At 37.7% G+C, this 17456-nt stretch overlaps 1 protein-coding gene across 5 annotated transcripts in view; it reads right to left on the bottom strand.

Moving 5' to 3' along the window:
* Nucleotides 1–17456, bottom strand: part of exoc6b (exocyst complex component 6B) — a 121454-nt gene that overhangs the window by 65997 nt on the left and 38001 nt on the right. For 4 of the 5 annotated variants that reach the window (XM_067401595.1, XM_067401596.1, XM_067401597.1 and 1 more), the window contains exons 7-11: nucleotides 13519–13692; nucleotides 9810–9878; nucleotides 2286–2369; nucleotides 711–757; nucleotides 20–140 (exon numbers count right to left, since the gene is read on the bottom strand). In XM_067401595.1, coding sequence (XP_067257696.1) covers nucleotides 20–140; nucleotides 711–757; nucleotides 2286–2369; nucleotides 9810–9878; nucleotides 13519–13692 — 495 coding nt within the window. The remainder of the gene's footprint in view (nucleotides 1–19; nucleotides 141–710; nucleotides 758–2285; nucleotides 2370–9809; nucleotides 9879–13518; nucleotides 13693–17456) is intronic. The other variant, XM_067401599.1, reaches the window with a different exon arrangement.

Below are 17456 nucleotides of genomic sequence, written 5' to 3'. Positions count from 1 at the left end.
GTGTAGTGTGCAGACATACTGAATGAGTACGCAAGGCTGCAATAGTCTTGGAAAGAGCCAGCTCCCACAATTCTTCCACATAAGCCCTGTTTACCAGGCCCTGCGTGGTGTGCAAGATGTGGTCCTCCACTACAAAAAATCTACAGGACATATACAAAGAAATACAAGAACAAATTAATGAATGTTGGAAAAGATATGAAAAAGAAACAGTGAGAACTTGACAACATCATATGAAACATTTCATTACAGTAAATCAATAATATCCCAAATGGTCACACTGAGGCTTTCTAGCACTCAAAGGAGTAAGTCATCAAACTGCCCAGCAAAATTCCCAAAAAATCCCAGACATCCCCACTGCGTGAGAGCCCTGAGCCTTTTTTGTGTCTTTTAGGATGTTTGCAAAAGCCTCCATTCCAGACATCAGCCTTCCCAATATTCCCATTCAGACACTCAGAATAACACCAATCTGCCACTCCATAACTCCAGAACCATAAATTCTAAAGCTCAGAGTTTTTCGGCAGCACTGGGATGGAGAATCAGGAAGGGCCAGAGGAAGGGGAGCGTTTGGCTAAAGGGAGGGCCTGAACGTTGAGCCAAAAAAGGATTGAGCTGTTTTAATTCTCTCCTATATTTGAAATTAATGTTGTAAGCATGTATAATTGACTTTCAGTTAATTTGGCCATTCAAAATAAAATGTGCACAGCACTTACCCAACAATTTGATTGAAGTAGCGCCTGTATCCGTCTAACGTTTCATGCTGGAGACCACAGGAGAGAGGGAGGAGAGTTTATGAACATCAATCAATTGAGCAGTCTACTATTACAGTTTTTTTATTATTATTTTTCATGAAATAAACTAGATTTCAACCCAAAACTTTTTTTTTTTTTTTTTCAGAATTCATTATTTCTTTAAAAAGAATGTTACCTCTACCTCAATAATAAGTCATATTTTTGATCAAATAACAACATACCTGTACAATCACAGCAAAGGTCTTTAACACTTTAATATAAACGTTTGGAGTTGGTAAGATTTTTTGAATGTTTTTGAAAGAAATCTCTTATGCTCACAGATACATTTATTTGATCAAAATATAGGAAAACAGAACTTTTTTCCATTTTAATTTATTTTAAAATCTAATTTTGAATTTTCAGCATAAAATATTTTATATTAGAATTCTTTGAAAAGAAAGTTCAAAAGAACAGCATTTATTTGAAACAGAAATATTTTGTCCTTACTTTCACTTTTGATCAATTAATATTTGTCCTTACTGAATAAAAGTATGAATTTCTTTTAATCAAAAAAAAAAAATCTTACTAACCCAAATCTTTTGAACAGTAGTACATACCTTAAGTATTTTGTAATGACATCAACATTAAAGGGTTAGTTCACCCAAAAATTAAATTTCCATCATTAATCACTCACCCTCATGTCATCCCAAAACTGTAAAACCTTCGTTCATATTCGGAACACAAATTACGTGAACAGCGTCAGCCAATACTGAGCCAGTGTTTGGGCGCAGAACACAGATTCCTGCACTGCGTTCACTACGTCAACTGCGTATGGCAACAGTTAAAATTGTTAAAATGTTGTGCTTTGTTTTTGCGCACAAAAAGTATTCTTGTCGCTTCATAACATTAAAGTTGAACCACATAGTCACGTGGACTATTTTAACGATATCTTTAATACCTTTCTGGACCTCAAAAGGTACAATGACATTGGTGCCAATGTGTGGTTCAGAAACCCTCGGATTTCATCAAAAACATCTTAATTTGTGTTCCGAAGATGAACAAAGGTCTTACGGGTTTGGGACGACATGAGGGTGAGTACTTAATGACAGAAATTTCATTTTTGGGTGAACTAACCCTTTAAGAGCACAGTAAAAAAAAAAAAAAAAATGAAAATAATGAAATATGGAAAATATGTCCAATTCAGCTCTGCTGTAAGGAAAATGTTGAACAACTGAGCTACATTTTAACTGGAATGATGTTTCAAAAATTTTCCAATCGTTGTTCAAGCCAATGGAAACTGTATACGAACACCTCTACACTAGAGGTCCCCTTATGAATTTTCAGGCCCTAAATTAACTATACCTTGGTGTCAAGTTCCTTGTATGCATCCATGCTAAGAATAAACCTGTATGTTATAGAGCGCTAATGACTTACCTCACAGTTTCTGAGAGTTTATGTCAGGTGATGTTAGTGATTGGGGTGGTGCAGTGAATATGATTGGAGGGTGTCAGACAGACAGTCATACATAGGATGTGCTCAGGCGGTGTGAGGGCGTACCATGTTAGAGTGAGGCTGCAGCACAAGTCTGGCCTGTTTCCGCCGCTGCTTCCTGTAGTAGTTCTCAAACGTGTCCCGGTCACCCTGGGTAAAGCAGATACACATTCTAAGCACCTGAGTAAGAATATGGCTCTCAATTTGTGTGAACAGCTCGGTAACCAATGAGCATCAGTCATTTAAGACCGAAAAAGCTCAAGATGACCGGCATGAGAAACAAGAGAGGAAAGGTGATGACTGAGGGAAGCAGTTGACACAGGAAAACAGATTTCCACTTGTAGAGACCGAGCTAAACTTCAAAAAAGAGCATATTGGGTACTCTCTCTTCTAATCTCATAGTACAACTCAGAATACAGTACAGCAGAGGATCGTGGTCTAAAAACAAAGGCCCTCATTCACTGCTTAAAGACTTGATCTTTTCCCAGAGTCCCAAAGTGCAGTTCCTGTCCACCTCACACAGACTGCTATCAAAGTCTTTGAGGGCATGACACCAATACATGCACACACGTCCCAGTTAGAAAAAGTGCAGACACAACACAGAAACTCACAGAGAGACAGAGATAAAGACAGAAAACAGTGGCAGTACGGTAGGACTTATCACTATTCCCGGTCAAGTGCCTCTGAATTTATCTGGCCAGAGCGGGTGACTGTAACTCTTATAAGAGGATAATACGACAGTGCAAGACTTGACCACGCAGAACCATTCCAAGTTACAAAAGTGAGATATAAGCCCTGTTTCAGATGTAGTGACGTTACATGTAAACTTTTAAACGTGATTACATGCATGTGTGGCAGATCGCAGAGCAGTGCAAGATGAGCATTTATGGTTAAAAAGTATATACCTTTTTTCTTTTCTGTTTTAGAAAATGACCGATCGTTTCGATAGATAAGACCCTTATTCCTTGTCTGGGATTGTGTAGAGCTGTTTGAAGCTGCACTGAAACATTGTACCCCTCTGAAGTCCACTATCAATTCCCCACTCAATTCTAATCACAGTGCAGGATACGTCCAACGCTAACTTCAATTTTGGCCAAAAGAATGCATTACAATGCAGCTGTCCAAGCTTTGGATAGGCCTTCAAATCGTTGAGCTTATGATGACTAAACTGTTGTCTTTAATGAAAGCTCACTAGGCAACTACAACTTTGTCATTTAGCTAATGCTTCAATCTACAGCGATTTACAGAATAAGGGCACAATAGTGATACTGTGATACTGAACCCCTTGAAAGTTTGAACTTGCGATCATTCGCTTACTAAGCCCAAATATTTTACAACTAGGCTACGCCACCCCAAGACCACCCAGATGTAATTATGTGTGGGGAAGAATAAGGTTTGAGAAACAAGAATTGAAGGAGAAAAAGTGGGCACAGAAATAGAAAAGCTTTATACAAATTTCAAATTACTTCAGAAAAATCTTAAACCTTTAATAACAGCAGGGATTAAACAGATACTCTGCTTTGACCACAAAGGTCTTCAGAGTACAATGAAAGACAGAAGCTGGAACAAATCAGTGAGGAACACGAAAAGAGAGTATAAGAAAGTAACTTGCTCAACACTAAGTGCAACGACACACACACACACAAAAACCCTTCTCTCTCACAAAAAGTGTTGGGAAGTCTGAATAATTTTAGCAAGTTGGTTCATTCATGAACTTGGATTAAATGAAAATGGATTTTTTTTTTTTTAAATGCTTGCTTTAAATTATGAGCATCTCACAGTTTGACACGCTGCAGCTTTAAAGTAGCTTCCCCAAAACTGAACAGTCCACAGTGGGGCAAAATGACTCTTGCATGATATACAGTCATTGATGACACAGACTCTTTGGAGCAGGATGTAGATTACTTCAGAATCCCTAAAAAGAAATTTTGGAGAAGGAAAAAAAGATGTAAGAGAAGGATGCTGTGTTCTGAGTGAAGGGAATTTAACTGAGTGTGTCCATCCTGTTGGCTATACAAACTCTTGTGCGGTTACTAGACTGAGAAGAGCAGGTCTACCAACTGCAGTCTAAACCCAGTTAATCGTGTCCAAACGCTTCATCTCATATAGATGTTCCTAAACCTAAACCTCAAAATCAAAGGAGAACAGTGCCAACATCAACTATCGTGGAAAGATTCACGCTAAAATTCAACTGAACTTCCCTAACCAAAAGGTCTAGGGCCTCGGATGCCCGGGTGTGGTTCTCTGGGTCAGAGAAGTAGGATGGAGGCCTCTTCTGTGGTTCTCCTTCTCAAGGGTTTCCTGCTGCATCTGGCCCATCACAACCAGTCTGTGTTTTTACTGATCTGAACACAGACCAGAACTGTCAGAAAACCCAGACACTGTTCAGACTTCGAGTTCTATCAGGAGTAAAGAGGAGGAGTTTGAGCTGGAAGTAGGTACAGGAGAGTAATACGAAAAGAAAGCCAAGCAGAATAGAATAGAATAGAATAGAATAGAATAGAATAGAATAGAATAGAATAGAATAGAATAGAATAGAAGTTTATTTTGTTTTTATTTTATATGTGATTCTTTTAGAGTATTTTTATATTGACATTGTGTGAAATTGTATTGCCAATCTTTTTATTTTACCTTGTGAACAATTTATAGTTGTTTTTGAATATTTTTATATTAATATTGTGTGAAATTGTACTATGAGCTGCATTTCATGTATGAAACGTGCTATACAAATAAATGTTTATTATTCTTGTTCTTATTCTTAATAGAATAGAATAGAATAGATCTATGACCATTTTACACTACTGTTCAAAAGTTTGGGACTGTAAGATCTTTTAATTGTTTTTGAAAGATGCTCACCAAGGCAGCATTTATCAAAATACAGTAAAAACACTATTGTAAAATATTATTAAAATTTAAAATAACTTTTATTTTACTTTTTAAAAAAATGTAATTTATGTCTGTAGTGGCAAAGCTGCATTTTCAGCATCATTACTCCAGTCTTCAATTTCACATGATCCTTCAGAAATCATTCTAATATGATGATTTGGTACTTAAGAAAAAATCTTATTATAAGAAAATTCTTCTTATTAGCAAATGTTGAAAACATTTGCTTAATATTTTTTTTTGAAAAACGTGACATTTATTTCAGGATTCTTTGATGAACAGACAGTTTAAACAAACAGCATTTATTTGAAATAGAATTTTTTCATAACATTACAAATGTCTTTACTGTGACGTTTGAAAAACATCTTTGCTAAATAAAATTAACTTAAAAAAAAAAAAAAAAAAAAAAAAAAAAAAAAAAGGTACTGACCCCAAACTGTTGAACAGTAGTGTATCTAATGGGAAAACAATGGGAGTAGTTCATTTTTTTATTATTATTTTTTTGTTTTTATTTGTAATGTTTTGTGATTGTTAGAAAAAATTCAGAGTACATTATATTATTATACATTATATTATATTCTAAAAAGCTTTTTTTTAAAAATCATCTAAAATGGACTAAATAGGTGACAAATAATTCAAAAGAGATATAAAAAACTAGAAAAACTAAGAGCACAAACTGACCCTGAGCCTCTGATCTCTGACACAGTACCAGCATTAAAGCTCAATTTCTGCACTTGAGGTTATACGAGTTTAAAAGAAAAATGCCATAAAGCCTTAACAATAAGCGATTATGCAAGACCTTAAGGCAGAGAGGTCACACTTTCAACAACTAAACTCGAGTATCACGCTTCCTCTTTTCTCTGCTTTCTATTCTACTGCAGTCCTCTGTTCTCTTTTAATTCCACCACTCCAGAGGGATAATCTTTTTCCTCTGTCCATTTGAACTTTATTATTTCAGATTCATAAAAATGTCAATTGTTTGATGGCAGTGTGAAGAAAAACTTAAAACACATTGTCTTCCATTTAAGTTTTTCAGCCAAACATGACAAAAGAACAGGATGTACCCTCCAACAGGCACTCTGACCTCTTTCTTGTCCTGTTCTCTTTCGCCATCCTTATTCTTTTCATTCCTCGACTTGACTTTCCGACCAGAGTTCAACTTCCTGTCCCTCAGCAGCAGCTCCACACGTATAGTTCCAGGCCCCACAGCCATGCTGTCTCACACACATGCACAAAAAAAAAAAAAAAAAAAAAAGGCAAGGGACACCGTGCCCGGGTCACGACCCCCTGGTATGAAGGAAACCCAGGTGAACCCCCTCAGCGTCTCCTGCCATCTGGAGTGCAGCCAGCTCAGGAGTCAGAGCAGAACCAAAAAAGCGGCATTGTACATCTACAGGACCAAGGTCATGAACAGATTCTATATTTGACTCGTTTCCCTCCCTTCCATAAGTGTCTCTCTGTCCTTCTCACTCTTACAGTAGCGTTTAGCAGTGTTTACATGATGCTTGTTTAAATTATCTGGAGTGATGTCACACTAAGGCCAATTGACATATAAACATACAACAGTCTCAACAACTTCCTTCCTGTGGGGGTGTTTAGGACACTGAATATACAGTGAATGGGAAGTACCTGCCATAGGCGCATTGAAACACAGGCGTTCATGAGTGTGTGTGTGCTCACCGTTTAAACAAAAAAGTCCTTCAGGGACATATAAAGTGCAATTCTGATTGTTTTTGTATAAGTAAGCAGTGTGATTTCCCAGGGTCTGAGGTGACTCAAGGGTCACCAGGGAAAGGAAACACAAAAACTTGAACATTCCTTCTTAAAAAGAAACACATCGACTCACTTATCGGGGCTCTTTTCTCATTTGTTTGCTTTCTTTTCCTATAACCTCAAAACAATGTGTGTGCGTCCCTTCTATGACTCCCTGGTCACTTTCAAACAACTCTCGTCCCTTACTTTTCCTCCCTTTCCTTTGCGTCCTCAGACGGCTCCTAGACCTGGTCTCCAGTGCAGCTTTGGGCTGGTCAAAAAAAGGGCAAGACATGAACTCTAAAGGCTTCCTCTCTACCCTGAACCCCCAGCATGCCATTCTCACCAGCTTCCATTACAAAGACTATTGTAGTAATGACAGTCCATCTGCTCGCACATGAAATTTACAGGCTGGAGGGTCATAAAAGTGACATTCCACCAAGTAAACAATTCAAGAGTCTTCATGAGGAGCTGTCAGCACGTACACTCCAAAAACAAACGCGTGCATGTTCGCGCAAAAACACAAACAGACGTACCCACCCAAGAACATAGACCTACACCAAATTCTTGGCTGTATTTTGAAGCATACTACAAATAATTTAAAGACTCTTGATTCCATAAATGAGTGTCTAGCATGTTTATAGTTAATAAATGAACACTGATGCATTTAAGAAGTGTTTTTCACTACTTGTGACTGCGTCAAATGAAATATTTGTTTGTGCGGGAAACATTCCAGGGTACTTTTGGGTGGAGAAATTGCTGGTAAACTATGGAGTAGTTTCCACTGGCAAATTTCAGCAAAGTCATCAACAAACAACTAGTGCTAACCACTTAGATTCAAAATGACCAGCCAGCACAGATTAACAGATGTACTTACAGAGATGAAGAGATAGAAGTCAGTTTAGAGCTATATAATAAAATCTTATTGTGAAAGTCAAATACTGTGATTTTGTGGTATTGTGAACATCTAATATCAAGATATTAAAAGTTAGTTCAACCAAAAATGAAAATTCTGTCATTAATTTCTCACCCTTGTGTCGTTCCACATCTGTAAGACCTTTGCTCATCTTTGGAACACAAATGAAGGTATTTTTAATGAAATCTGAGAGCTTTCCGTCTCTCCATAGAGATCTAACGCAACTACCATTTGCAAGGTCCAGAAAGGTAGGAAAGACAATTTACCACTTTATTTATGAAAATATCGATCTTTAACACAAGTTCACAAGAGCACCATGACGCAGAGTCCTGCAACAGGTCGGGTACCCACGGGTACCCGCATAAAAGTGGCTAAAACGGGTGGATTGTGACATTCCTAAAATTCACGGGCGGAAATGCGGTCGGATAATTAACTCCTTGCAGGTGGGTAGTAGCACGGATGAAAAATATGCACAATATTTGTGTGTCTAAATTACCATTACACATACGCAACAACAATATGACATTTGACCCATCACGTCACCACCACTGCGACAGTGCGACTTTTGATGATGCTTCTCGTACACTAGTTGGAGCGAGCGTTGCAGGAGTAGCTATGGATGAAGTAAAAGTAAAGTTGGCGAGTGGAGCATATAAAATTGTCTTTAAAGGCAAAACTGGATGTGTGGAGAAAGTGTGGTGTAATACGAGATCAGGAAAATAACATCTTAAGCTGCTTTGCGGCATGCAAAACATGCCATAAAGTTTTGCCGTTTGATAGCCGGAAGCTGGGCACGTCTTCAAATTGCACTTTAGCCCGTTTCATTAGCCCATTCATGATGCTGTTGTGATGTTGAGAGAGGCGCGAGATAAAAAATAAAGCACTTTAATTGGAATGATTTTAGCGTGTGTGATTTATCGCGGACACAGATCGGGTAACATGCCTTTATGGATAATATTATTTTGTAAATAAATTGCTAAATTGTGTTTTGTTTTGTTTTTTGCACAAACAAAGCACTCGTGTTGCAACATAAAATTTTCCTACTATCTGGACCTTGACAGCAGTAGTTATGTTGTCACTATGGAGGGACAGAAACCTCTCGTATTTCATTAAAAATATCCTCATTTGTGCTCCAAAGATGTCTTACAGATGTGGACTGACATGAGGGTCAGTAATTAATGACAGAATTTTAATTTCTGAGTGAACTAACCTTTTTAAGCAAAGGTTCAACAAGAACTACAAACGTGAAAGCGGTCCTTTTTGACTTATGTTTTAGCCATTGGGATTTGAATTTTATCTGAATCATGCAGCTATACATCAAATCAATATTTATTTATACATTAACTATCATTCAAAAGTTTGGGGTTGATCATATTTTCATCACTTTTAAAAGAAGTCTTGTATGCTTACCAAGGCTGCACTTACTTGAACAAAAATATTGTAATAACAGTAATATTGTAAAATATTGCTACAATTTAAAATAACTGTTTTCTACTGTAATATATTTTTAAAATGTCATTCTGATATGCTGACTTTGTGCATTTCATATTACTATCAAACCTGAAAACAGTTGTGCTGCTTAATATTTTTCTGGAAACCATAATACATGGATAGAAAGTTCAAAAGAGCAATATTTATTAGAATTTTTTTGTAACAACACAGAAGTCTTCACTGTCACTTTTGATAATAATGAATGTGTCCTTGCTGAATAAAAGTATTAATTTCTTTCCAAATAAAATCTTACTGACCCCAAACTTTTGAACGGAAAAGTAAAACACTCACTCATAAAACGGTAACATTACCACATGAAATTTCAGATGACCAACCTCTCATACACACACACTGGTCAAAATACACATCCACACTTTCATGAACATATGCTGAAAACATACATTCTCTCCCTAAGAATTACACATTGCAACAAATGGCCTTGGGGAACAAAGCGAGGGTTATAATGTGTAAGCGTGAGGGCCAACAAGGAGATTGTATTCTGATTAAAAATATCAGACAAGTCAAACCTGAAATAAAAACATACTCACCAATACAGTGTAGATGTGTAAACAGCGATACACAGGAGAGAAGTCCACCAAGTCCTGCGCACCAGGAATCTGCAATAAAATACGAGTCAGTGAGAGACACATTGCCTTTACAGATAAGACAACATTAAAATATATTTAAAATATATTTTTCAACTAGAATTTATTTTGAATTAAAAGCTCATGAAAAATCAAATGTAGTGTAATAGCTTTTACCAGATTTAACTTATCACATTTTCTTTATTTCCCTTTGACTTGAGCCACCCTTGACCTTACCAGTATAGGAAAGACTCTTTCCAAAATTAAGCCAAACAAATGGCCAACTAAACAATACCAGCTTTGATCTGGTGCCTGCAAAATAGCAACCAGGGACATTCAAACAAGGCTATTTCATGGCACCACCAACAATAAACCAGAGAATGTGGAAAAAACAATTCAATCTTGATGCACCACTGGGACAGTGCTGAAAATGTCTGTCCGGTTCAAGGATGGCGTGTTCACACCAACATACTCCCCTACAAACAGTTTACAGACAGGACAAAGGGGCACAAGGGGACATCGCTCAGGTGGCAATGGGTCATTAAACGGGCACTGATCTGCATCTTTGGACACAACCGTTTCTCAGGAAGCCCCTGAGCACAGAGATTCAAGCAGATTAAAGCCTGGCACAAGCAGTGCTTCTCAAACAGGAGCCAGAAGAGGAAAACATGATGACGCACAGACTGATTGAAGCATGGAGGGAAGGGACGGGGGAAAGGTCAAACAAGAGGGCAAAAATAATTAACATTAACAGGGTTAGTTGAAGGTTTTCACTTATTGTGGAACTATTATGGAAAGATTGATGCTGATCAAAAAGAATTTAAAATAGTATAGTTAATGTTGCACCATCATGGAATTGGGTGAGATGTTAGGTAAAGTTGGTAACTGTAGTCAACAATTACATTAACATTTATTTAGCAAGTAACTTTTTGTTAGCTGCTTTGAAACGAACGTGTCTGCTTAGCATAACGCAATCAGAAAACAAAAGTCCATCAACCAGTGCTTTGGTACAAACACAACAAGTGTAAATCATGTGGGACTTCAGCAAGTGAAAACACCATGTCAAAACAAGTGAAGAAATCGCACAACAACGCTTATCTGAGCACGTCAAAATCAAATCAACGTGAAATACACAATGAACACTGACTGCCTTGACTGTCTCATTTTAATTTGTCTCTCAGGAGCTAAGCGAGTATCATCCTTTCGCTCCTTACTGGTGGTAGCTCCAGCTGGGAAGCACGTCTTGCATGCTCCACACGTCTCACATTGCTGCCTCAGAGGAGCAGGGCAGCCCTAATGACACTAAACAACTGCAGAGCTGAGATGCTCCATTAAGAAGGGAGGGGATCCTAGACTGGGCAAGCAGCCCAACAGCAAATCCATGGGGATATTAAATTAAAGCAGGAGAAGGGACTGATGGAGAGGGACGGAAACAGAGACAGAGAAACTAGGATTTAGAGTCAATATTCAGAAATGGTTCCATTAAAAAAAAAAAAAACGATAAAATTAAATTTAAAAAAATAATTAAAAAAATAAATTATTTATGACTATCGATTTTTGGCTAATGCGGACAGAACACTGTATTAAAAAATTGTGACAGTGTTTTCCAGATCTAAGTCAGTTATTCATAAAAAGACAGTAAGTCCGAATCATTACTGAATCAACCTGACTCACTTATTGAGTGATTCATTTCGTCATGTTTAACTGAATGAACCAAGAACCATTACTGTGTTTTGTCTGCTTAAAGGGACAGTTCACCCTAAAATTATTTTTTTTTTTTTCTTTTTCATTTAATCATTTAAAGGTGCCATCGAATTGAAAATTGAATTTACCTCGGCATAGTTGAATAACAAGAGTTCAGTACATGGAAATGACATACAGTGAGTCTCAAACTCCATTGTTTCCTCCTTCTTGTGTAAATCTCATTTGTTTAAAAGACCTCCGGAAAACAGGCGAATCTCAACATAACTGCGACTGTTACGTAACAGTTGGGATCATTAATATGTACGCACCCAATATTTGCATATGCCAGCTCATGTTCAAGGCATTAGACAAGGGCAAAACGTCTGGATCTGTGCACAGCTGAATCATCAGACTAGGTAAGCAAGCAAGAACAACAGCGAAAAATGGCAGATTGAGCAATAATAACTGACATGATCCATGATAACATGATATTTTTAGTGATATTTGTAAATTGTCTTTCTAAAAGTTTCGTTAACATGTTGCTAATGTACTGTTAAATGTGGTTAAAGTTACCATCGTTTCTTACTGTATTCACGGAGACAAGAGCCGTCGCTATTTTCATTATTAAACACTTGCAGTCTGTATAATTCATAAACACAACTTCATTCTTTATAAATCTCTCCAACAGTGTAGCATTAGCCGCTAGCCACGGAGCACTATCAAACTCATTCAGAATCAAATGTAAACATCCAAATAAATACTATACTTACGCAATTAGACATGCTGCATGACGAACACTTTGTAAAGATCCATTTGAGGGTTATATTAGCTGTGTGAACTTTGTTTATGCAGTGATAGAGTCCAGAGTTCGGGGGCGGGGAGCGCACGATTTAAAGGGGCCATAGCCTTAATTGGCGCATTTCTAATTATGCCTCAAAATAGGCAGTTAAAAAAATTAATTTAAAAAAATCTATGGGGTATTTTGAGCTGCAACTTCACAGACACATTCAGGGGACACCTTAGACTTATATTATATCTTTTAAAAAAATGTTTGATGGCACCTTTAATAGTTGACAGTAGCCATTGACTTAAATACTATGGAAGTCAATGGCTACCGTCAACTGTCTAGTTACCAACATTCTTTAAAATATCTTATTTTGTATTCAACAGAATAAAGAAACTCATACAGGTTTGAAACAACTTGAGTACGCCCTACGCTGTGTGAGATCGGACACTCAGGAGGTTGTGAGCCACTGCACATATTACGAGACAGTCAACCTGATAATCGCGCCAAAGCAGCTGGTACACGGCATGACTGTACTTTACTGCGAGCCGGCGAAAATCACATGAACTTTTGTGCTATACGAAGACTCAAGCTTTCATTGTTGCTGCTACAGCTAGAGAAAAATATACAAAGTCAGACTAAGAACAACTTTCTAAAAGCTTGAAGGGATAGTTCACCCAAAACTGAAAATGATCCCATGATTTACTCACCCTCAAGCCATCCTTGCTGCCCAGCCCTATGTGTTTAAACCGCGAGAGGCGTCTAAGCTTACAATACTCCTACAACCTGCGTCATACATCGTGTCAGAGGATTACTCATTTGGCGCAAGTTGACTTGTGCATTCTCCATACAGTCTTCCACCGGAAGCTAGTTATTTGAATTAATAAAGTTTTAAACATGGATATTTTTCTTACAAAAATGCATTACTTTGCTTCAGAAGGCCTTTATTAACCCACTGGAGTTGCATGGATTACTTTTTTATGGATGATGCATTATTTTTTACTTCAAAACGTGGCCCCCCATTCACAACTATTATAAACCTTGTAGGACTAAGGATATTTTTAAATACATCTCTGATTGTGTTAGTCTGAAAGTAGTCAGTCATATACACAAAGGATGGCTTGAGGGTGAGTAAATAATGGGATAATTTTCATTTTTGGGTGAATTTAAATGCTTGACTGCTGAGATGAATCTTTCCCTTCTCACCTCATCTTGCTCTGCATCCTCCACATCCAATATCCCAGAATCCTGTTCCGTGAAGGGGTTGCTTTTATTTCTGTCCACCTCTGTGCCTGAGCACACTTCCTTCCGTATCCTCCGTCCACTCGCTGACCGCTGCTGTGATGTCACTGCATTGTCACGAGCAATCTGCACCTGTGCCTGAAAAACAAACACACAGCGACATGTCAATATGACAATTTGGAAGGAAGGACATTTTAATTTTTTTGGCTCTTGAGATAGATAGATTAAATTTGTTTGGTTTTTAAAATAATCCAAATGAAATTGAAATACATTTCAAATAAAATTACAAATAAAAAAGACACTGATTCTAAATAATCGTGATAAAGCTGATTTCTGTAAAACTACTTTAAAATAGGTAATTCTATAACAAATGATTAAAATTATACAACCAATCCAATAAACCATGGGGGGAAAGAGCGAGAGAGAGAGAGAGAGAGAGAGAGAGAGAGTATTTTAGCATTCACTAATTGCAGAATCCCACATGTATTCAAGAAGGAATAAAGACTGAGCTTGTCAATCATTTTCCCTGTGACATTCTAACTCAATAGTGATATTGTGCTACATACTAACAAAGTACGTCTTTTCCAATTAGGGCCAACAAAGGGAAGGGCACCTGTGAAAAAGGATTTCCCATAAGCAAAACGTGAGAGTTTAAATGAGATTTCCTCAATAGAACACTATCTTTTAACTAACACCGTCTGACGTCAAGACTAAGTTCAATGCTCACGCAACATTCTCTATACAAACCTCTCAAGTTATTTAGTGGGGAGCAAGATTCAGGCATGGAGGACTCTTGAAGCAGACAAAAAAACCCTCTTAATTAAAAAAAAAAACTAAACAAAAGAAAAGGGGAATGGAGAGAAAACGCCATAACTCCAAAACACCATGAGGACAAGAGAACAGAAACCAAGCAGCGACAATATAAGGGGATGTTGTGGCTGCCTGGTGGTTCCACAAAAAGGATTCAAGACAACACTGTTTATTCTGATTATTCTTCTCTGAGAATAAGAAGGTCCAAATGGACTACGCAAAGGCTGAGCTCTCTAGTAGAGTCATGTGCGTCATAGGGAGGGTGTATCGGATGGTGGCGCATGAAGAGACCTTTGCGACTCAAGAATTCCTTCCCATTAAGAGCATCAGAATTAAAGGACTTCAATACAGGAAGCGCTGAACATTTCAACCCAGTCTCAAGGCATACAATAAAGGTCTTCTTTATAGAAAAAAACAAAACAAAAAGGGAATGGAGGGAAAACTTCAACACCATGAGGAAAATAGTATAGAAGCCAAATAGCGGCAAGAGGATGAAAGGTGGATGTTGTGGCTGCTTGATGTTTTCATAGAACTAATTCAAGACAACACTGTTTATTCTTCTCAGAGAACAAAAAGGTCTTAAATGCACTAAATGGACTATGCAAAGATTGAGCGTTGTCATTGTATTCATCATAGCATTGTGCTCCACTTATTTCTTTAGACATGTCTGAAGTTCTAGTCCTCTTCTAATCTCTAGTAAAGGCATGTGCGTCATAGCGAGGGTGTATTAGATGCAGCATGTTGCAGTAGTGTGTTGTCTCTTGTGCTTCATTGGCTGTTATGTCCCACTCATCCAGTTCGGTCCTCTCATCTTAAGTAGAGGCATTAACGTCATGTTAATGAGTGATGGGGTATGGGATGGCAAACAAAAAGAAAGAAACAAACACTGCAAAAATGTCTTTCCCTCAGTGGCACCCTGAAGGGCTCCATTATTAAGAACTTCTGAATTGAACAATTTAGACGTTTTTAAAAAGGGAACAGGAACAGGCCAAATAAAAGAAAAAGATTATTCCTTTTGAAAAATTAAAGGTGAAAAGCTCTTTAGTTGTTATGCAAGATATTATGTAATTTGTTGTATACCACTTATTCCCTCTCAGAAATACTTGTAATTGTGAATAGAGTTCAACAGAAGTAAAAATCCCATTCACTTAGCATGAGCTTTGAGATTGTTAAGTGAAATATCCTTCAGTAGAATTTCAGTTTCACTTAGCTATGAACTTTCACTCCAATGAAGCATTGATGTAAATCAAATCTCTCTACAATCTCAAAATGTGATTTTGCAATTATTTTTATATACTGTATTTTTACTGTATTTTAAATGTATGTAGTTGTACATTGTGTGTATATGAGAAGTTAAAGGTAGGAATATGGACAATATGGACAACATAGGTTAATCAATCAATCAATCATTCAAACTTTATTTTTGGTTTTCAGCTAAATGAAAACTATAATATTTTTTGTAAAATAATTTTGGTGCATCACTACCTCAATTCAAGTATAATAGCTTGAATTTTATACTTATAATAAATATCTATACACCAGTAGTTTTATATTGTACTGCTGTCTTTTTATTCAGTTGGGTCATTTGCTTCATGGGCTGTATATTCGATTTCTGCACACACACACACACACACACAAAAAAAATTACTCAGTCTTGGTACCTTTTTCTTCAGTTTAACTAATTTTCCTTTGGAGAAAAAGAATTAAAAAAAAAAAAACTTAAAAAGGTAGGTTAGGAAAAGTTTTTCATAAACACTTTTTGTTATACTGGTTGAATCTCCTGATGGCAATCAATAATAGAAGTGGTCTAAATATTTATAAAATTTTTATCCAATCTTTGCATACGAAACTGGCATCCTACCTGTCTGTCAACATATGTATTTCCATACCTCCGTGCACCATGTTCACAGACATAACACATCATAGTGAGTTCTGGAAGGCTATGCAGAGTTGTAAGCAGACAGTCACAAAGTGCCGCAAACAACCAGCAGTCATCTTTTATAGTTCCTCCTGAACCAAAATAACGAGCTTATGCTGCATTCATGATGGAACGATAACTTCAAGATGGCAACCCCTGATGTCCAGAGCTGTTCACATCCTCAGACTCAGGTTCATGCATTTCTATTGCAATACTATCAATGCCGAAATGAGCTCTGTACATTGTTTATTATTATTGTAATGTTCTGTGCTGTGCAACATGGGGTAATTTAACCCAGTCTCTTGTAACGTTTTGCAGATTCTGCGCTGGCTGTGCACACTCATGTGTTTTGGAGGTGTGTCTTTGGGGGGAGAGCTCAGATGGGATGGTGGGATCTTAAGCTTTCAAAGCTAGCTTGCTATTGCTAGTCTTTCCAAAACTGCCTACCCTACTTTTAAGAAGCCAAGACTGCTAAAACAGGATTATTTTCAACAGGTTTCCGGAACACAGCAGCTTTGTTAAGGCAGAAACACACCAAGCCGATGCCGACGAACTAGTGGAGATGAAAAGCAGACTGCGGGGTTGGTTCATCTCGGCAGCGTCTGGGTCCAAAGTTTGACAGCCGACGGCCAAGTTCTGCGCCTGCGTGAGATGAAATGCCTTTCCGAACCAGCAGGTGGCAGTAGCTGAACAAGCCAATCAGAATGATCAGATGGCCCGACGGACCAACGAGCTCCGACGCCAATTCAACGACACTTGTCATTTCATTGTAAGAACATGCTACAACAGAGAAAAGATGCGAAGGAGTAAAATGGAAAAAAAAAAAAATTGGAATAAATTTGGGCAAATAAATAGAAGTGACTGACAGGACAAAAGGGACATGCCGGAGGGTTGGGGGTAGTGTTGCATGATATACCGGTACTAGAAAGGTATCGCGATACCCTGCTTTTAAAAACGGTCCGTTCTTCATTTAATTAGAACCGAGTGCCAGCTGTATTTCCTAAAGTGCGACAGCAGGGGTGCATGCAGCGCACTGCTTCTTAGGCACATTGAGTGTGTTTATTCCTATCAACTGCGCAACGGCTTTTATGGTGACGAAACGAGAGGTATGGTTGCAAAAACAGATGCTCTTGCAGACTGTCCACAAATTGTTGACAAAGCAGATGCACAAAGC

The sequence above is a fragment of the Chanodichthys erythropterus genome, chromosome 11 (assembly GCF_024489055.1).
Source record: "Chanodichthys erythropterus isolate Z2021 chromosome 11, ASM2448905v1, whole genome shotgun sequence".
NCBI lineage: Eukaryota > Metazoa > Chordata > Actinopteri > Cypriniformes > Xenocyprididae > Chanodichthys > Chanodichthys erythropterus.
This window is presented reverse-complemented; position numbering and strand designations above follow the sequence as displayed.